At 43.7% G+C, this 22,974-nt stretch overlaps 1 protein-coding gene across 1 annotated transcript in view; it reads left to right on the forward strand.

The window, feature by feature from the left end:
- The window catches only part of VSNL1 (visinin like 1), a 107,921-nt gene that overhangs the window by 81,391 nt on the left and 3,556 nt on the right, over nt 1-22,974 (forward strand). Inside the window, exon 3 of the mRNA XM_072143617.1 lies at nt 16,407-16,622. Coding sequence (XP_071999718.1) covers nt 16,407-16,622 — 216 coding nt within the window. The remainder of the gene's footprint in view (nt 1-16,406; nt 16,623-22,974) is intronic.

Raw genomic sequence — 22,974 nt, forward strand, 5'->3', positions numbered from 1 at the left:
ATAATTGGGCAATAGGGGTATTGGGAGGGTAAGGGAAGACAGACGGGAAGGCAATATATGATGTGTCTGACTATTCAGATTCATTGACTCTCGGCTGATGTTGTCAAAGTCATAAGATGGAACTATTTTTATTGGTTGGTTATTAGTGTCATTGAAATACTTTGTAGCCGGTCCCTACAGTGATGTCATCAGTGTGATCAGTGATACTTGAAATTGGATCTCCACCACCAAACGGGTGCTTTGTACTACATTTTTAGGAGTTCAAGTAAGTCTAGATAAGATAGTACCAAGATTCATAGGAGGTGGGGTACATAAACATCTGTAGATCATATTCAAAGTCTTTTTGGCTGCTACTTGCACATAAATGACTAAGGACATTCTCTATAAAGTTGAACCAGCAGAGTAATCTTAAAGAGAATATTTAGGGACCACCAAATGGCTTGCATCACTGTATATATTTTGGGCTTAGGGTCCCAAATATATTCAATACACCTCACTTCACTGCTTCACTGGATGCTGGGTCACACCCACAGCTACTTTCCACCTAGTTTTCTCTGGGTTGAGGCAACAAGCAGAGGTGAGATCCGCATCTTTGATCGCAGGCGCACCTGTGCCCCTCTCTGTAGCGGAGTCCCGGCCTCACTTACCTCTCCACATCCCTGCTCCCGTTCCAGTTGGCCAGTCCGCGCGCCCCCACTCCCTAGGGTGCGCACGTGCCGGCACTTGCAAATTGAAAGGGCCAGCGCACCTCTGATTGGCGCTGGCCACTTCCTGGGTTTCCATAAAGGCCGGCTTCTCCCAGCATTCCTAGCCGGATCTTTCAGCTATATGTCATTGAGAAAGTTTCCCTCTGTGATTGTTTCCTTTGTATTGACCTCTTGTTGCGACCCTGGACCTGTTCTTGACCCTGCTCCTTGGCTGCCAGCCCTGACCTCTTGGTCCCTGACCCAGAACCTGCATTGACCTACTGCCTGTCCCCCACCACGAGATTGCCTGCCGATTGTGTACCTCGAGCTTGGCTGCCACCGTGGACAAGTCGCGTCTGTGGAACGACCTGGTGGCACCACTCCGCAGCAAGACCAACCTGCCTTGCGGTAGGCTCTGGTGAAAACCGGGTGCCACTTAGATTCTGGCTTGTGTCATCGTCCGCCGTGGTCCAGGGGGTTCACTACCCCAGAACCCTGACAGTGAGCTCAATGGGGGTCATTTACTAAGGGCCCGATTCGCGTTTTCCCAACGTGTTACCCGAATATTTCCGATTTGCGCCGATTGTACCTGAATTGCCCCGGGATTTTGGCGCACACGATCGGATTGTGGCGCATCGGCGCTGGCATGCACCCGACAGATTCGGAAAAAACGCCGCATTTAAGACAAAAAATGTGTTGCGAAAATTACACTTACCTTCACCAGGTATAGGCCGGTGAATTTCAGGGCATTCCAGCGCGCCTCCGGGGAACTTCAGCGCAGCAGCGCCACCTGGTGGACGGCAGAGGAACTACCTTAGTGAATCCCGGCCGGACCCGAATCCACCGCAGAGAACGCGCCGCTGGATCGCGAACGGACCGGGTAAGTAAATCTGCCCCATTATGTTTGATACCCAAACCACCATGCTGGTGGTTTATTGGTCCCAAACGACCTGATAGATTCCAACAGGAAAGCAAAGAAATTAGGAATTGACTGCAATCTTGGACTGCAACTGGAGAAGACATTAGGTAACTCAAGATAAGTAAAAGACAATTGAGCCAAAGCTATAGAAGTGGAGTTACACCTAAGAGTCTTGTCTCATCTCATGAAAACAATGTTCATACAAATACATTTTCTGTACTTGTCATTTCCACCCCACTGGACATAATGAAGTTATTACGTTTGTGCTCCCTCGCACAGTCCATAGCTTCGGTCCTGCTCTGTTACTTAATTTGCACCGACCATATGTTTTCTGCACCGGTAGCTCAGCTGATGTGCTCGGCTGCTCCTTCCATGCTGACAGAAAATGAGGAAATAAGGCTCACTCCTCAGTGCAGCTTTAATCACTCCGACAGATGTCACGGGAGGTCATCGGAATCCGAAGCAACGGGACTGACCCACAACAAGTCTTCAAAATATTCCGCTCTTTCCATCTGTTGCGTGTAAAGATTAAGGCTGTTGTATGACATTGGCCTCTACTATAGGGATTGCATAAGAAGGCTGCAAGGCAAATCTAGTGTGGAGAAGACCTAAGTGTCCACAAATGATGAGTCTGCAATCAGATGGATCTTAGCGCTAATAGGTTTCTCTTAATTTCTCTTAATTGTTTCCACTGAAGAAGCCCCCCCCAGATATCGATTGACTCTAGATGCTAATCCTTGGGTGACCACAGCACAAAGTTCATTGCTCAGATCTAATTAAAGAACAGCTGCAATTGAAAATCAATTAATTTACTGCAAGGCAAGGTCTCAATTCCCACAGATTCGTTGGAAAAAAAATCTGTTTTTTTTTTTTTATCTTTGTGGTTTTGCATTTATTAAGGAGAAGGGGCAGTGGGAATCTCAAGTTGTTATGGTGCAGAAGGTTTTTCTATCACCTCTGGGAGTGAGGAGTTGTGGTATGAGGAAAACTAATTGCAGATCTGTTCGTTTATTAATTAGTGATTGTCGGGGGAGATGGCGGGAGAGTGGTGGGAGTTCCCGAACTCTTTATTGTTGCTGAACCAAAGGCATATGGATATAACTTATTGAGGCAATTTTTTAAAGGGAACCTGCCGTTTCAATTATTCCATTCATTAAGAACTATGATGAAAATAATTGCCCTTATCACTAAATGGTTCCTTTTCATGGCTGCAATGTTAAAAATAATCAGTTTGTAAACCTATATGCAAATCACCTGATATGAAACCAATCAGACTTAGTGTGTCTTGCATATTACTTGCATTGTCCTGCCTCCTTGTCCCTGATTGACAGGTCTCACTGCTAGGACATGCTGCTCTATGTAACATTGAGAGAGAGCTCTGTTACATCATTGGCCACAATGTCAAGTTACTAGAGTTATGTCATCTAAGGTACATTTGCAACATCTACCCCACGTATGTATCTGCTCACATGAAATCACACCGTGCTTCCAAAGGGGAGGATTAGAAGTCGATGGAAGCTGCTGTGATTTCATGTGATCAGATAAACTCATGGTGTAGACGTTGCAAATGTAACTGTGTAAAGGACCTTAAGTGCTGAATTCTTAGAAGAGGCATGGACATGGGGAGTAGATGGGAGGGGTCGGCCGAGCAGGACACCCCTCCACTAATGCCAGCTCTTGTGTGCTGCCATATGGTGCCTCTGAGATGCTCCCAGTCTTCCTTGGAAGTCATATGAAAACTTATATATCATCCTGGACCCATGCACTTTATGGTATGGTATCTCAAATCCATCTATAATTCTGCATGACGTTTTAGGCTACTGAAGTGTTAGGCTATCAATTGCTATAGAGAATTCTATACCTAAAAAAAACTTAGCATCTCTTACAAAAGATTATATGAAAGGATCATCAAACCTAGAAATTAGAGAATAAATATGACAGTGAATTAGTTTCTTAGTTTGCATCATTATCTTTTTGTTTTTGATACTAATTTATAGAAATCCTGTTCATTACCCCCTGGCTGCCTCAATTTCAGTGTGGGGACTTAGTCAAAGGGGCGGTGCTTACTACAATTTGATGATGTGAACAAGTAGGTTCTCCAGACAGTGATAGTGTCACATCCACTGACACATCAGATAACAAAACCAATCATATCATTACTGAAAAGTTAAAAGATTGTCTAAAGATTTCGCAAGGTTCTTAGATTCCTCGAATTGTTTCTTTTTGGGGTAGTTGGATTTCAGCATTCCAGATTCTTATATTCTCAAGAGATATAAGTTGCCTTGATAGCAGTCTGCTCCCCCTCCCTTCTGACTACACACATCCTCTTTGTGTTGTCATACAGGCTCTGTTGATATCTACATGTAGGGAAGTATTTTAGATCACATATTTTGCCTCACCCGACAAATCCCCTTTAAGTCTGACTGAATATAGAGCTGCACAGGACGTGATGGCGGGTGTTGTCAGCGTTATTAGATTGTTATTGTTCATGATCGCAGCAGTTCAAAGAATTTGCCATCAGATGCTGAATCCTGCTACGCCAGCAAAGACTCCTTCCACATTATTACATATTGTCGGCCTCTGTGAGATGAAAGGCCTAGAAACACTTAGAAGTGACTGCTTTGTGATTTAACCCCATCTCCGAACCAGCAGGATCCGCTCGGAGAAGACAACTCAGGAATCCTAGGAAAGGGGAAAGGAACATCATCTGTAAATTGAATTGTGATGAGGCTGGCGGGAAGAACGCTGATAACTTCATATCATCTTCTTCAGGATCCAGCGGGAAACCTGACTGTATAGATTTGTTTAATGTGCGTCACTTCAAGGCACGCGCTCTCACAGCTGCCATGATGTGAAGGCAAGCTTAAAGGGGAACTTCAGTTCAATTTGGATTTCTTCAATAATAACAAAGATGCCTAGAAAATAAACTTTTTGCCTATTCTGTATATTTTTAGGAAAATTAACGAATAACATTTGGCTCTAAGGTTATCTACAGTATATGCAGAAGAGGTAATGGAAGCAGTCACCCCCAGATCCTATTGCATATGGGGGGTCAATGCCCCTGTGCCAAATTACAGACACCAATTATTATGAATGACACCTGTTTCCAAAGGGTTCTATTAAAGATTTTGCGTTGGGTCCCAGGAAATGCAATTTATACATTGGTAGGCAGCATGTAATAGAGCAGATTGTACATAGCGTCCTATCTGCAGGCAGCATGTTATAGAGCAGGAGGAGCTGAGCAGATTGTACATAGCGTCCTATCTGCAGGCAGCATGTTATAGAGCAGGAGGAGCTGAGCCGATTGTACATAGTGTCCTATTTGCAGGCAGGAGATGCTGAGCATGTTGTATATAGTGTCCTATCTACAGGCAGCATGGTATAGAGCAGGAGTAGATATGCAGATTGTACATAGTGTCCTATCTACAGGCAGCATGTTATAGAGCAGGAGGAGCTGAGTAGATTTTACGTAGTGCCCTATCTGCAGGCATCATGTTATAGAGCAGGAGGAGCTTAGCAGATTGTATATAGTGTCCTATCTGCAGGCTGCATGTTATAGAACAGGAGGAGCTGAGCAGATTGTACATAGTGTCCTATCTGCAGGCAGCATGTTATAGAGCAGAAGGAGCTGAGCAGATTGTCCGTAGTGTCCTATCTGCAGGCAGCATGTTATAGAGCAGGATGAGCTGAGCAGATTGTACATAGTGTCCTATCTGCAGGCAGCATGTTATAGAACAGGAGGAGCTGAGCAGATTGTACATAGTGTCCTATTTGCAGGCAGCATGTTATAGAGCAGAAGGAGCTGAGCAGATTGTCCGTAGTGTCCTATCTGCAGGCAGCATGTTATAGAGCAGGATGAGCTGAGCAGATTGTATATAGTGTCCTATCTGCAGGCAGAATGTTATAGAACAGGAGGAGCTGAATAAATTGTACATAGTGTCCTATCTGCAGGCAGCATGTTATAGAGCAGGAGGAGCTGAGCAGATCCATGTAACATGCATATTGCAGGTCTTCCTCATTGAATTTCTGTTTAAAAAAACATAATACTATTTTGTATTATTTTCTTCCCTCTTTGACAAAAATAAAAAAGTGACCTGTCCAAGGTCCTGACATGCCTGTTCTCTTAAGGACCTTCTTACACTATAAGGTCTCACTTCCTTCCCTCTTGTATTTCCTTAGAATCTGTATTGGATAGGACAGGCCTATTTTCATTACATTTGATTTAAAATTTCTAGAAACCTTTATAGAACCAGGATGATCCCGCTCATTAGTCCCCGGCTGACCCGCTGCATGACTAATCCATCATGGTTTCCTGCTCATGTCCAGTATATACATTGCTCCCTTGATTTTCCAGTCTGTCTGATTTTTATTTTTAAAGGGAATCTTTGGCAGTCCTCACACTGCTGTGCCCTTAGCTCTCTGCAGCCGCTGCCCTTCAGCTCTGAGTAAAAGCTGTTGAAGGCTTCTAGCTCTACAACTCCTGCATAAGGAGGAGGGGCTTCCATACACCCAATGCAGAGAGCTAAGAACACAGCAGTGTGAGGACACGCCTACAATTGTAGATGAGCAACTAGAAAGAGGAATAACTGGCCAGCAATCTAAATTATACAATGCAGAGAGCTAAGAACACAGCAGTGTGAGGACACGCCTACAATTGTAGATGAGCAACTAGAAAGAAGAATAACTGGCCAGCAATCTAAATTATTTGCTAATCCACCACCTATTAGTCATTTCTAAAGCTGGATTCATCGAATTTTTACTGTAATATTATTTAAAGTATTTTTTTCATATCTTTCTGAATTTTTTGCTGTGTGAATTGGTAAGAAATACAAAAAAGGAAGAAGCTTTCATTTGCCATTTTCCAACTCTCGCAATAACTTTAATAAGCCTCGTTTTTTGTGGGACGGTGTAGCTCCGTTTTAGGGCACATGTAACTAATTCATGACTTTTTATAAACTCAGACAAATATGAGAGACAAAAATGCAATGCTTTTATTGCTGTTTTAGATAAAAAAAATTTTTGCAGGGATAAATATAATTTGTACACACTTGAAAACCCCATAATAGGTACTCTGTACAAGGTCAGCTCCCCCTAGTGGTGACTGCCAGCAGTCAGAATTCTATTTTGAATCAGAAATTTGTCCCCAGAGACAAGACAAGTCACACCAAAACGTGCATATCGCCCCCTACGACATCCACAATATGGAATTCTGCCTAATCTGGGCCTGTGAGCGTCATGGAGGGGGCCCTTGATTCACTGGACTATTACAAAGTGCTGCTGCGTCTTATTTTATTGCATCTTCTTGGACCCACACAACTGGGATCATCCTGCTGCGGGCGCCCACCATGATGTAGGCAGGTCCAGATTGGGAAAATTTGGATGCTGTCCCACAACTTGTGTTTTTTGGTCAGAAATAGCAGAATTTATTTAGAGGTCATGGAGACCTTGCTGCGAGTTCCTCTTGCTTTATAATATACTCCAGAGCCAGATCTTGGCAGCGCACAGCAGTGCTCTGTGCCAGGATATCAGCAGAAAAACCTGTCCTGTGGGGACCACGTGGGCACTGGAGGAGCCCGCGCCTGTGTGGTAACCTTGTGGAATAATGAACGGCTGTTCGGTGCCCTAGCCCCCCCACCCCCACCCCTCCCGGTTTTTCCACACTGCACTCTGCTACAAAAACGCACTTGGAAGGAGAACGTCCCCCCACCCCCCCTCCTGGAAGATCAGGATTACATGAAGAGTATACAGGATGTAACTATACAATTATTTACCACTGGGGTCATGTAAGGTGTGAGCTGTATCCTTGTGTTTCCTAGATGTAGCAGAGCTGTGTTTGTCTTCTGGCATACTTCTTTATTTTTATTGTGGGTTTTTGGAGATTTTACAGTAAAAAAAAGAGACAAAAAAACACAGACACGTCCTAAATACGAGTCTGCAAAATGCGCACAGACTAGAAAATGAGGCTGTAGCTGTAGCTTCCATTAGGAATCTCACCCAGCTTTCTCAGACTCCTGAATTATCGCCACTTATAGCATTTTCTATTATAAGGGCAACCATGGTGGTTGTAACCCAGCTTTTCCAGTCTCCTGAATGTATGGCTACATAGCAAAAGCACTTTATTTTAGGTTGTCTTGTAAAACTAGGTGTCACCCAGCTTTTCCAGATTCCTGAATGTATCAATACAGAAAGTAAAAGCTCTCTCTATTAAGTTGTATGAAAAGACAAACAGGTGACAACCCTCATAAACATTATAATGGCAGCCATGTTGGTTGTCACCCAGCTTTCCAATTCTCCTGAATGTATGGCTGCAAAGAAGAATCGCTTTCTATGTGTCTTGTAAAACAAGGTGTCACCCAGCTTTCTTATTCTCCTGAATGTATGGCTACATAGCAGAAGCACTTTCTATGTGTCTTGTAAAACCAGATGTCACCCAGCTTTCTTATTCTCCTGAATGTATGGCTACATAGCAGAATCGCTTTCTATGTGTCTTGTAAAACCAGGTGTTACCCAGCTTTCTTATTCTCCTGAATGTATGGCTACATAGCAGAATCGCTTTCTATGTGTCTGGTAAAACCAGGTGTCACCCAGCTTTCCTATTCTCCTGAATGTATAGTTACATAGCAGAAGCGCTTTCTATAAAGGTGTCTTGTAAAACCAGGTGTCACCCAGATTTCCTATTCTCCTGAATTCATGGTTATATAGCAAAAGTGCTTTCTATTAAGGTGTTTTGTAAAACCAGGTGTCTCCCAACTTTCCCAGACTCCCGAATGTATCACTGCATTTAGTAGAAATACTCTCCTTTAAGTTGTCTTGAAATCCTGGTGATAACCTGCACAAACATTATAATGGCAACCATATTGGTTGTCACCCAGCTTTCCCAGTCACCTGAATGTATCAATGCATGAAGCAAAAGCTCTCTCTATTAAGTTGTCTTGAAAAACCAGAAATCAGCAAACATTATGACGGCAGCCATATTGGTTGTCACCCAGCTTTCCCAGTCTTCACTGCACATAACAGAATCACTTTCATTAAGTTTTCTGTAAAAACCAGCGACTAATATTACACACAGGAGCTGAGGCAATTATAGATTTAAATTTCAAAATCAACCATTTCAACCAATCACAGAGCAGCTTTCATTTTCCTAGACCACATGAACAAATGAAAGGTGAGCTGTGATTGATTGCTCTGGACAGGTTTGTAATTTAGACTGGGCTAATAAATAAGGCCCAACATGTGCACAATTGTTATCTCATTTTCTATTATTATTATTACTATTATTTAGAAAGATGCATGGGTATACTGAAAATGAAGAAATGTGTCCTCGTTGCACATTGCAACCAATCACAGAGCAGCTTTCATTTATCATTTTGCACTTGGAAATTGTGATGTGTTAAAATTGCTGTGATTGGTTGCTATGGACAGCAGAGACATATAAGTCTGCCCCGGGCTGTGTTATATTATATTTAGAGAGCAGACCCTTAACTCCTAAGTAACTGCACCATTTGCCTTTTTTCCCTTCTCACAATAAGACTATTAGTATTATGCCTTGTTTTTTAGGACGATTTGTAGCTTTTTATGGCTCCCTTTTAGGTTATACATAACTAATTAATGAAGTTTTTTTTTTCATGCAGAGGAATTAGAGGGAAGAAAAGCATTGCTTTTATTGGCGTATTAGATAAATAAATTTTGCAGTGATAAATATCATTTTTAGAAAGAAGAAAACGTCTCTTTACTAACTCTTTACATGTCAGCTCCCCCTAGTGGTGACTGCAGGCAGTAAGAATTAGTTGTTTAAAGGAAACCTACCACTTGTAGTGGCAGGTTTCTGATGGCAATATCGGGCACCAGCTCAGGCTGAGCTGGTGCCGGAGCTTATTTTCGTTAGTGTTTTAAACCGCGGTATCGCGGTTTAAAACACTTTTTAAACTTTATAGCCGGCGCAGGCAGGTACGCGCTCGGCGCTTACCGTGCGCGCGGCTACATAGGAAGTGAATGGGAGCCGCGCGCATGGTAAGCGCCGAGCGCGTACCTGCCTGCGCCGGCTATAAAGTTTAAAAAGTGTTTTAAACCGCGATACCGTGGTTTAAAACACTAACGAAAATAAGCTCCGGCACCAGCTCACCCTGAGCTGGTGCCCGGTATTTCCATCAGAAACCTGCCACTTCAAGTGGTAGGTTTCCTTTAAAGGAGTTTTTCCACAGATCAAAGTTAGGCCCTATTCTGTGCATAACTTGCTGATATGTGGGGGTCTCAGTCATAAGAAAACTAGGGGTTTGATGAGGTCTCAATTGAGATGTATGTAGCAGAACGGTCATGTGCGGGCGTCTTCTCTATTATTTTCCAGGGGCAACTAAGGGGTCCGACTGAGGTAACTGAGACCCCATCGGACCTTGCATGACCACACATGACCGTTCTGCTCCATGCATCTCAATGGAGACCCCATTGGATCCCCTGTTTTCATGATCTGTGGGGGTCTCATCACTTAGACCCCCACGGATCAGCAAGTTAGGCCCTATCCTGTGGATTTGATTTGTGGGAAACCCCCTTGAATTAGAAATGCATCCCGACAGACATTAGACAGTCTGCTAGTCACACCAAACTCTGCAAATCTCCCCTACAAACACCCAAGTAATTTTGGGTTTTCTGATGTTTTGTGGCCCTGGGGGTGAGACACTAACACTCAGGTAGTATATTCAATAGTTTTGTGATTCTAAGAATAAACTCACCACCTGATTTAGACCATGAGACGCTTCAATCTCTCCTATAGGAATAATATGTAGAATATACATAGAACGGCCTATAGTTATACAGGATATGGCGATATAATAAAGCCGTGGCATTGTAGGCAGGACGGACGCATAATTGCAGCAATTATAAGATTATTGATGCTCAGATTCCCATATGCCCTATAAACACATCACGGGTGATTACCACCAGGATAAACATTTACATCCCCGGTCACTTTGTACGGTCCTATAGGCGCACTCTGGCGCTGTATGTTTTCACATTGTGCGTTGTACGGCGATTAGTCTTTATGAAATAATACAAAGAGGCATAATAATAATTATAGGTATGAAACGTATCGCACAACATTTACTGACACAATAGAAGATAATGAAACACTGGCTTCCTGCGGGGACGGCACACGGAGCGTTGTGTTTTCTCTGTCACCGCTAATTGCCAATTACAGTTTGTATCGCGGCTCAGACGCACGTCCTCTTTACTGCCTCTACCTGGTTTATACGCAAGAGATATCGCAAATCTGATTGCGGCAATTGATTTCCGGTCCAATTCTGGTCTTCTTTGATAGGTTACTTGACCACCTTCTCATTGATCCAATATGGCGGCTTTCAAAGTGACGGCCATGTTTAGGACATAGCCTAAAACAGTGTTTGCGAACCTATGGCACGGGTGCCAGAGGTGGCACTCTTGCGCCAGCACAGAATTCAAGTCAGGACTTGAGGGATCTTCCTGCAGACCCAGGTAGCCCAGGACGTGAACCACTCTGGGTCTGTCTGAGACTGCAGGAACAGAAGGTGTGTACAGGGTCAGATTATCATTGGAGCCATTGAAGCTCCTGCTCTTGGCCCCACAATTCTTTCTGTTCTTTGGGTTGTCAAGGGAAGTTCCAATGGAAATCTGAATTTTCCCACCTTTTGTCAATGATATTGGTGTCCTCCGAACCGTTGAAAGCTGTGGTATAGCTCGGAGCAAGAAGATTTTAAGAATGTAATGCTAGAATTGCTGTGTTGGCACTTTGCAATAAATAAGTGAGTCGGGTTTGCATTTTGGGCACTCGGTCTCTAAAAGCTTCGCCATCACTGGCCTAAAAGATAGGCCTCCTCACCCATTACTTCCCTTTAGATTCAGAAATAAAATGAGTGTCCTGGGACTTTTGACTACTCGTTGTAGTATGTGGGCAGTCATCCTACTTTCCGGTTGTCCGTCTACATAACAGCGATCGGCCGATCACTTCCACTGTTGTAATATATAACGGAGTGAGACCCCCTTCAGTGTTCTTCAGTAGCTTATTATGGCAGACCCCATCTCACATCTCGGATCCTGGATTTTGAGAAAAGTGAAGCACATAGATTAGGGGGAGAGAGAGCGCTCGATGATCCCACTGCGTCAGGCTCGGACATTTTTTTTCATTAGTAAATGAATAAAAAAGAAATCATTGGCGATTAGATTTTTTTCTTTTATCACTTGTACAGTTCAGTCCTGGAGGGATTGCTGGGGGAGAGTGGAATTGATCTGCTGACTGTGATTGTTTTCTGTTTCTGCTGAATACTGTAATGAGTCTAGTCAATGCCGCCACCATCCTGCCTCACAAATTCTTACACTCCAGGAGCCGAGTCTTTACACATTTTGTTGTTATTCGCTTCATTATCTCCGCTGTAAATCCAATCCTATGTGTTTTAGATTTGTTCTTAAAGGGGAGTTCCCATTTCAACAAGTAATGGATCTTGAATGAATAATGAAAAGTTATACAAATTTTCAATATACTTTCTGTATCAATTCCTCACAGTATTCTAGATCTCTGATTGCTGTCCTGCTATAGAAAGCTTCAATGTTTACGTCCTACAGATCACCGAGTTCACCGAGGCCGGCTGAGTGAAGGTAAGCGCGTCCCAAGCGACACTTTTATTGTTTTAAATGCGGCGTTTTTTCAGAATTCCGAAATGCGGCGCAAATCGGAAATATTCGGGTAACACGTCGGGAAAACGCGAATCGGGCCCTTAGTAAATGACCCCTATTATATCACACAGCCCTGTGACAATTGGATTTTAAAAAATGTGTGCTATTATGGAAACAAGGATTATCAATAAAGCTTCATTACAGACACATTACAGCTGATCATTGCAGCCTGGGACTATAGTAACATCCAGAGAGCTTCACCAGAGGTCACAGGGGGCAGAGAGGTCCGTCTGTAACTAGGGGTCGTCTGTAAGTCGAGTTTCCTTAAAGGAAACCTACCAAGAGGAATCCACCATCAGAAGTAGATCTGTCTCTGCCCTAAATTGTAATTTAATAATCATGGAACCTAACCTAACGTGTTAAAAAATGTTATTTTAGTAATATGTAAATTAAACGGGTATTCTCGTCTCATCTGGGCATTCACATTCAATTTAATTAATCTGCCATATATAAACATTTCTTCAATCAGATGTTATTAAAAAAAAATGTTCCTGTGTGAAGATAATTTCTCATAAATCTAGTCATATGGTCCCTTAGAAACAAGACTGTGTCCTTGGATACGACCACCTCTGCTGGAGGGATTGCACAATGAAACAAAAGGTTTTTGTATATGAAATGTCCAGGAGTTACTGCAGGTCCCACAGCCGTCCTGTAATAATGATTGCTGCATCCAGGTGGTCCGGAAGGACTCTATAGCGCATGTCTGGCCACCGCTGCCAGAGTGTGACGTGGTCGTATCAGAGGAAGCCATCTGGTTTCTAAGGAACAACATGACTACATTTATGAGAAATTATCTTCACACAGGAACATTTTTTTTAATAACATCCAATTGAAGAAATGTTTACATGTGGAACAAGAATTAAATTAAATGTGAATGCCCAGATGGGAATACCCCTTTAACTGCAGAGGCTACTGAGGCGTGGAGTAGCCTGGCCGGGGACTAGGAGCTAAGGCTATTACCACGCCCAAGTAGCCTTTGCAGTTAATTTCTATATCACTAAAATAAAGTTAGGTTCCAGGATTGCTATATCCTACAGATATAGGCAGGAGGATTCTACTATCATATCTACTACTCATAGTAGGATCCTCATGGTAGGTTTCCTTTAAAGGAAATCAACCAGTTCAAAAGCATAAAAAAATCCTAGAAATACTCTCCTCCTCTCCTCTTCACCTTGGTCCTGGTGCTTTCCGTTGCTAATCTGGACACACTGGGATTACATAGAAAACAAAGTTATAATTAGCAGCACGGAGCACAGGGACGCGATTTCCAACATGCAGGGCTGCCAATTATGCATGTCCTCATCACCTCCCTCTCCCAGCATGAGAGAGGTAGGGTACAGGGGCGTGAATAATTAGCAGCCTGGAGCACCGGATATCTCAATCAAGGTGAAGAGGAAGGGAGGTGAGTATTAATAGGCTTTTTTATGTTTTCAAACTGGTTTATTTCCTTTAAGTCGGGGACCACCTGTACTAATATAATGTATATTATAGTGTAATATATAGTGTAGTGTAATGTATAGCATAAGATTATGAACTATGAGGGGATGCACCAAGGTCGGCTTCAGGTTTCAGTAGGCCCCAGGACGACATCTCCTCAGTTGGCCCTTTTACAGTGAACTCACGTGGCAGCATTAAAAATTCAGAAACTCCTGTTCCCTAAAATATTCCCTAGTTTATCATCCCAAACAGCCCCCTTGTGGTTATTTTATATACAGCCCCCTCATGGTTATTTTATATAAAACCCCCTTCACTCCCTATAGATTCATTAGAAACGGCCCCCTCACTCCCAATGGATTCCTTATGTGCAGCCTTATGTGGGCCCCCCAGCAGCCCTGGGCCCCGACACTTGCCCGTGTATGCCCAGTGCTGGCGCCCGCCCTGGGATGCACTATAGAACAGTAGAATCCTGCACATATCACTAGTAAGAGCTTACAAACATCTTGTGTCCTATTCCAAGAAGGATAATATTATTGCCGATCTGGAGCTCAGATTTCCTCTCCGTCCGCGCTGAGGTGTTTCACCGCTGGGGATTTCTTTCTCCAGTAGCTACAGGCAGCGATGTGAACCATCTGTCACTGGCATGTGATATCTATCCGCGATGTAAGTCTTCCACGGATCACGCTCAAGAATCCGCTCGCAGCCATGTTCTCTTGGCTTCTGTTAGTGAAGTTTATGTCATGAAGCAACAACCAGAAAACCAGGACTATTAAGACCACGCAGACTTTTCTACGGAAGGCCTCGGAGCGCTCTATCCCATGTTGTGCTGATAATAGGAGCTTAAATATATAAAGACTAAAAACTTTGCGGACTGGTGGGAAAACAGTCCGGAAGCAGGTCAGCTCTAGTATTCCAGTTTCATTACTGGGGGTCTCAGTAGGCATACCCCAATAAAAAGAGAGCCAAATCTGTCGTAACGGAGGAGGCGCCAAATCTACGACACAGAAGGGAGTAGACCATTACAAAGCACTTTCATGAAGGGGTTTAGAAGTTGGTAGATTTGCTTTTTTGTTGGTCTTATTATGCGCCAAAAAAGTGTTGGAAAACTAGAATTGCAGGAGAAGTGTCCGGATGAGTGTCGGAGAAAAGAGGTTTTCGTGACTCCGATACATAATAAATCTGGCGCACACAACGCAGAAAGAGCAAGAGAGGTTTCCAGCGCTAGAAAAGACACATACAACACATAGGGGCACATTTACTAAGGTGCTTGCACCAGTTTTCTGTCAAACTTTGCATGTTCTTTTAGGCGCAAACTGCGTACGGTATTTAAGAAGGGTCCGCAACACATTTGGGTGGCCAAACCCTTTTTGTGACGTGGCTGCACTAGTCTTCATGCGACACAAATTTCTGCACTGAAGGGGGTGTTTGGGTGCTCATAATGCCCCATGTTAAAGGACATCTACCACCAGGATGAATGATTGTAAACCAAGTACACTGACATACTGGTGTGTGTCCCCTCTGGCAGGATATGTTCTTCTTTAATCTTCTTTTGCCCTAATTTTTAAGAAAAAAAAGGCTTTCAATATTATGCAAATGAGCTTTAAGGGCTCCAGGGTCCAGTAACACCTATGGAGCCTGGAGCTCCTTATGCTCGTTTGCATAATTTTAAAAGCCTGTTTTGTAAAAACCAGGGAATAAGAAGATAAAAGAAGAGCAGTCAGTGTGCTTGGTTTACAATCCTTCATCCTGTTGGTAGATGTTCTTTAAAGGTGCAGCAAAAAAAAAGTTGGTGCACTCCGTCGGAGCTGTGCAAGGGGCGCCAGATTCATGCAGAACATGCGCCAGAAATCATGAATCTGGCACCCCCTGTACACTACACGGGCAAACTGCACATAGTACAGACTGCACTGTTCTTAGTAAATATGCCCCATAGTACATGACATTGATAGACACAGACAGGGACAATGCTGGAGCTTCTAGTGAGTGTTGTACTTTTCACATCATGCTGAATTTGAGACTTCTGATTGCACTTCTCAGTACTACTCTACAACGTCCTTCTTATAAGCTTCTTAGAGGAGCAGGATCTATGGTGTATCATGGTGACATCATGGCTAGTAATGAGCGGACCCAATCCGCAATGTTCAGGGTCGTACCAAACATTTCGGGTTCTGGTAGGCAGAACACAAGCCTGGACTTCAGTTATAAGTCCGGGTTAGGTTCACACTCCCCAACGACAACACGTTCTATCATTGCTGACACCCGTTGCAGGTGTTATCCTTTACATGCCGCAGGCAAAGCTGTAATTGCCAAAAAGCCAAAAGCAAAGCAGTGTAAGGATAAGAGCAAAGCAGTGTGAGGACAAGAACAAAGCAGTGTGAGCACATGTCCAACAAGATTACTTTACCTTCTGAGTTGGAAAACCCCTCCTAACCATGTACTTCTCATATGGAAATGATCAATACATTGATGTTTGGATGTAATAAAGTTTATTTTATACTATATTTCTCTTACACAGAGCTCTTTGTAATTCTTTGGACGTGCAGAGGATTTGGAGCTGTGTAACAGTAAAATAGTGGCTGGATCCAACCCTTGGCCTCATGGTTATGCAATGTACTGATGTTATATAAAGCTCTTAATACTGATTTTCTTTCCTATCTCTTTGCCAGTTCTTCCCATATGGAGACGCATCAAAGTTCGCCCAGCACGCTTTCAGGACCTTTGATAAAAACGGCGATGGAACCATCGACTTCAGAGAGTTCATCTGCGCACTGTCCATCACTTCAAGGGGAAGCTTTGAACAGAAACTAAATTGGGCTTTCAATATGTATGACCTGGACGGAGATGGTAAAATCACCCGAGTGGAGATGCTGGAGATCATAGAGGTTAGTGATTATCTGTCTCCAGCGTAGCGTTACGATATGCGTCACCACCGGAATAGATGAAAGCTTTCATGGAGGGCAGTAATTAACACAGCACAAAGTAAGATGGATGTAGTGTCAGGGGCTACGCTCTACTGCGAGATAACACCGCCTGGTAATGTTTTTCTACTTCCATCATCTTCTCTTTGGCACTATGGTCCTGGTCTAGTTCTTCCACTTCCATGGTCCTGGTCCATTACACCGCCTCCTAATGTTCTTCCATTTCCATGGTCCTGGTACACAACACTGCCGGGTAATGTTCTTCCACTTCCATGGTGCTGGTACATAACACCACCGAGTAATGTTCTTCCACTTCTATAGTCCTGGTACATAACACCCCCTGGTAATGTTCTTCCTCTTCTATGGTCCTGGTACATAACACCACCGAGTAATGTTCTTCCACTTCTATAGTCCTGGTACATAACGCTGCCTGGTAATGTTCTTCCACTTCTATGGTCCTGGTACATAACACCACCTGATAATGTTCTTCCACTTCTATAGTCCTGGTACATAACGCTGCCTGGTAATGTTCTTCCACTTCTATAGTCCTGGTACATAACACCGTCTGGTAATGTTCTTCCACTTCTATAGTCCTGGTACATAACACCGTCTGGTGATGTTCTTCCTCTTCCATGGTCCTGGTACATAACGCTGCCTGGTAATGTTCTTCCACTTCTATGGTCCTGGTACATAACACCACCTGATAATGTTCTTCCACTTCTATAGTCCTGGTACATAACGCTGCCTGGTAATGTTCTTCCACTTCTATAGTCCTGGTACATAACACCGTCTGGTAATGTTCTTCCACTTCTATAGTCCTGGTACATAACACCGTCTGGTGATGTTCTTCCTCTTCCATGGTCCTGGTACATAACGCTGCCTGGTAATGCTCCTCCACTTCCATGGTGCTGGTACATAACACTGCCTGGTAATGTTCTTCCACTTCCATGGTCCTGGTACATAACACCACCGAGTAATGTTCCTCCACTTCCATGGTCCTGGTACATAACACTGCCTGGTAATGTTCTTCCAGTTCTATAGTCCTGGTACATAACACCACCGAGTAATGTTCCTCCACTTCCATGGTCCTGGTACATAACACTGCCTGGTAATGTTCCTCCACTTCCATGGTCCTGGTACATAACACTGCCTGGTAATGTTCTTCCACTTCTATAGTCCTGGTACATAACACCACCGAGTAATGTTCCTCCTCTTCCATGGTCCTGGTACATAACACTGCCGGGTAATGTTCTTCCACTTCTATAGTCCTGGTACATAACACTGCCGGGTAATGTTCTTCCACTTCTATAGTCCTGCTACATAACACTGCCTGGTGATGTTCTTCCTCTTCCATGGTCCTGGTACATAACACTGCATGGTAATGTTCTTCCTCTTCTATGGTCCTGGTACATAACACCCCCTGGTAATGTTCTTCCTCTTCCATGGTCCTGGTACATAACACTGCCTGGTAATGTTCTTCCTCTTCTATGGTCCTGGTACATAACACCCCCTGGTAATGTTCTTCCTCTTCTATGGTCCTGGTACATAACACCCCCTGGTAATGTTCTTCCACTTCCATGGTCCTAGTACATAACACTGCCGGGTAATGTTCTTACACTTCCATGGTCCTGGTACATAACACCACCGAGTAATGTTCTTCCTCTTCCATGGTCCTGGTACATAAGACCTCCTGATAATGTTCTTCCTCTTCCATGGTCCTGGTACATAACACCACCTGATAATGTTCTTCCATTTCCATGGTCCTGGTACATAACACCCCCTGGTAATGTTCTTCCACTTCCATGGTCCTGGTACATAACACCACCTGATAATGTTCTTCCATTTCCATGGTCCTGGTACATAACACTGCCTGGTAATGTTCTTCCACTTCCATGGTCCTAGTACATAACACTGCCTGGTAATGTTCTTCCACTTCCATGGTCCTGGTACATAACACTGCCTGGTAATGTTCTTCCACTTCCATGGTCCTAGTACATAACACTGCCTGGTAATGTTCTTCCACTTCCATGGTCCTGGTACATAACACCACCTGATAATGTTCTTCCATTTCCATGGTCCTGGTACATAACACTGGCCATGTAGCCTACACACGAATTGACAATGTCGGCACTGCTGCATCATCACTGAGGTTATTCCAGCGATGAATAAATGTAAGTCCGAGATCATCAGTGCTGTAACCTCGGGCCAGTGGGTACATGGGAGAGCGCATTGTCATACAGACGCAGCTCGCTGTCACAATGTTGTGTTAATACATTCCTAATCTTATGAATTATGGACGTGCGGCAGAGGCAGGCATACACAGAGAGCCGGCGCTGGAGGCTACAGGGCATCACACCAACAGATAATGATATGGGAGACATCACGGGGGCGAGTTATTCTGTAGATTCCAGCTAAATAGACATAGCTGCTATTGCCATGTACAAGACTAATGAGAACAAGTTTGGAGATTTCGCTTGGTAAGCTCGCCCCACCAATACTGAGAATGAAGGATACACAGCACTGGTGTGGTGCAACGGACCCCTCTGCAATGCAGCACCCCGGCCACCCGGGTTTGCAGAGAAGATGCACAGCTGGGTTAGCATATATTGAAGCCTGGTGAATGATCTGCACACCGGGAGCAGTATTATCGCTAAAACGTGATTAGGTGATCTATTGTTGTGGTCCAGCATAAGGTGCATATTCAGAGGTCAGAATTATGGCGATGAGGAGCTTTTCCTCCTGGTCTTAGGGGCATTTCCACTTCCTTTCTGTGGAAACTTAAAGGAAATCTACCATTTTTTAATGTATTGTAAACCAAACATACCTTGAGAATGCTGTAGCTACCCTGATGCAGAAACATATCTTGTTTAATCCCTTAGTGGTATTGCTCAAAAAACAACTATACAATTCAGGACCATGGCTGGCTGCCTACAGAAACACATTACACAGAGCTTTCTGAACGGTCCAGACAGAACTAATCAACCATAGCTGGATTACTCATACACAGTAGCTGGGGGATGGTTCAGTGATTGATTACTTCTGCCTGTCAGGAACAACACAGTGATGACGTATTCTCGGCATAATTAGAGAAGAGAAGAAGCACTAAGCAGCCACAGGAGCAACAGAGCCTCATTATCATTTTATAATTGTTTTTTCATCAAAACCACGCAATTCAGGGATTAAACAAGATATGTTTCTGCATTAGTGTAGCTACAGCATTCTCTGGCCTTGAATAAAGTATTGTTACGTGGCCCACATAAATATTTGTCTTGTGCTTCAGCTTAGTGATGTCCTTATAGTTTTCTTTAGGACAGAGGGGTTTGTAAAAAAGTTTTATTGTTTTCCCCTATCCACAAGATGCAGGTAACAATCTGCCTGAAAAGACCTTGACCCCATTGAAAAGAACTTAAAATTAGCGTCTCTCTACCTGGAGGACCCAGCTTGTCTGAACAATACTTGATTTCATAGTGAAATGTGTAATGCTGCATTTACCCAGTGGTGGCGCTGTAGGAGAAGGGAAAATTTGCTGAGGGTTTAGCTTCTTCCAAAAAGCATCACATGAGACAATCTTTCTTAAGTGACTGTTCACTTTTGTGAGAAATTTCATAAATGTCTTTGGTGACCACATGATAGTGTAAGAACCTGTAATATTTTTTACCCCCCAAGATCACATGTAAAGTAAATACACCACATCCATGGGGTCAAGATGGTGGCAGCTGCCTTTAAACACGATAAAGCCAGTCATGCTATCTAGGGGAGCCATGGGTGCCCTGTTTCGGTGCCTATGCTCTACTCAGTTACTATAAAGGAGGTAGCCGCTGGCATCTTGATACTCCATTACCACATCGCTATCCTGAGATCAGCTATCGCGTTGATTAGATGGGAAGGTTTGGGTCACAGAATAAAGAGAGGACTATACGTGGAATAATTCCAGTTTTAAAAACGGGCCCTTGTCCAATAGTCGGCCATTTTGAATCCTCACATAGGGTCCCATTTATTTCACGATTGGGTACAGCCAGCACAATAACAGCCATAAAATAGAATGTAATAAGCTATTGTACTATATATACTCGAGGGAACGCGTCATGAATAAACATTGACTTGATATTGTGTCCTGGATCAGTGATCCGGGACCGGGACCTTGGTTCACTGATCCAGAGTGACTGGCCTGTTGTGTTGAGTTTTTTGCAGCGTTAGATACAAGGAATTCGCCGGTTAATTATCGCCATTAATCAGAGTTAGCCCTGCCAGGAGAGAATTGCCTCGTCTGACGCTGCGGCCGCGGTTATTGCCTGTTATTTCATTATTGTCTCAAATATTAACACGAGTAAATGAAAATATTACGCCGCCATAGCAACAAAGCGATCCCGTTCTGCAGGAGCGGCGTGACCTCTGCTGGGAACGATCTGTATATATTCACATGATGTGAGCCCAAAAATAAAAAGATCAGGGCCTGGTTGAAACTGTGAACACAGTTAGAGTAGAACTATTCTAGTTGCCCATGGCAACCAATCAGAGTTCAGCTTTCATTTTCCCACAGCTGTTTATCAAATTAAAGCTGAGCTCTGATTGGTTTCTGTGCTCAACTAGAACAGTTTTACCTCAGAAACTTGATTAATCTCCCCCAGAATGTTGGTCTTTATATTCTAGTAATGACAGTGGACCCCGACACTTCTCCTGTACTTCCATTATCCATCCCGACTCTGTCCATCCCAATCCCCCTACAGCAGTTCCCTCATAGTATATAAGGTCATAGAAAGACGCAGGTCCATCCTATAAGATGAGACAAATGGTTTTTTTTACCCATAACCCCTAGGCCCGTACAAAGTACTCCCTACTTCCCTCGTAGTCACAGCAGGGTTTACCGTTCCTACTTCATCCACTAAAAGCAGTAGCCATACCCCCAAGCCCCTTGTGTAGTCTCAGGAGATCTCCTGACATAACATATATATAAAGAAACATCTCTCCCGACAGACACACTCTGTGAAAAATCTCTCCTGCTGGGATTTCCTCCCGCTGCGCTGACATTTCTATTGTTCCGGCATAATAAAAGTAGAGCATGACTACAAGAAACTTATGTTTTTTTTACTGTAAAGTAGCATCAAACTCGTCTTCATTGTGTAGTTTCCTAAAACATTTAAATGTTCCCAAAATACATCTACAGTAATATTGTCATATAAAAGAGGGAGGAGGGTGCATGTATTACAGTATATACAAGAGAAGGAAGGAGGGGGATATAGCTGCTTACTACAGTCTATAGGAGAACATATACATACTACAGATACATACTACAGTATATAGAGGAGAGGAGGGGGATGCAGCTACATAGTACAGTATATAGAGGAGAGGAGGGGGATGCAGCTACATACTACAGTATATAGAGGAGAGGAGGGGGATGCAGCTACATACTACAGTATATAGAGGAGAGGAGGGGGATGCAGCTGCACAATACAGTATATAGAGGAGAAGAGGGGGATGCAGCTACATACTACAGTATATAGAGGAGAGGAGGGGGATGCAGCTACATACTACAGTATATAGAGGAGAGGAGAGGGATGCAGCTACATACTACAGTATATAGAGAAGAGGAGGGGGATGCAGCTACATACTACAGTATATAGAGGAGAGGAGGGGGATTCAGCTACATACTACAGTATATAGAGGAGAGGAGGGGATGCAGCTACACACTACAGTATATAGAGGAGAGGAGGGGGATGCAGCCACAAACTACAGTAGATAGAGTAGAGAAGGGGGATGCAGCTACATACTACAGTATATAGAGGAGAGGAGGGGGATGCAGCTACACACTACAGTATATAGAGGAGAGGAGGGGGATGCAGCTACATTCTACAGTACATAGAGGAGAGGAGGGGGATGCAGCTGCATACTACAGTATATAGAGGAGAGGGGGGGATTCAGCTACATACTACAGTATATAGAGGAGAGGAGGGGGATGCAGCTACATACTACAGTATATAGAGGAGAGGAGGGGATGCAGCTACATACGACAGTATATAGAGGAGAAGAGGGGGCTGCAGCTACATTCTACAGTATATAGAGGAGAGGAGGGGATGCAGCTACATTCTACAGTATATAGAGGAGAGGAGGGGATGCAGCTACATTCTACAGTATATAGAGGAGAGGAGGGGATGCAGCTACATTCTACAGTATATAGAGGAGAGGAGGGGATGCAGCTACACACTACAGTATATAGAGGAGAGGAGGGGTATGCAGCTACATACTACAGTATATAGAGGAGAGGGATGCAGCTACATACTACAGTATATAGAGGAGAGGAGGGGGATGCAGCTACATA

The sequence above is a fragment of the Engystomops pustulosus genome, chromosome 3 (assembly GCF_040894005.1).
Source record: "Engystomops pustulosus chromosome 3, aEngPut4.maternal, whole genome shotgun sequence".
NCBI lineage: Eukaryota > Metazoa > Chordata > Amphibia > Anura > Leptodactylidae > Engystomops > Engystomops pustulosus.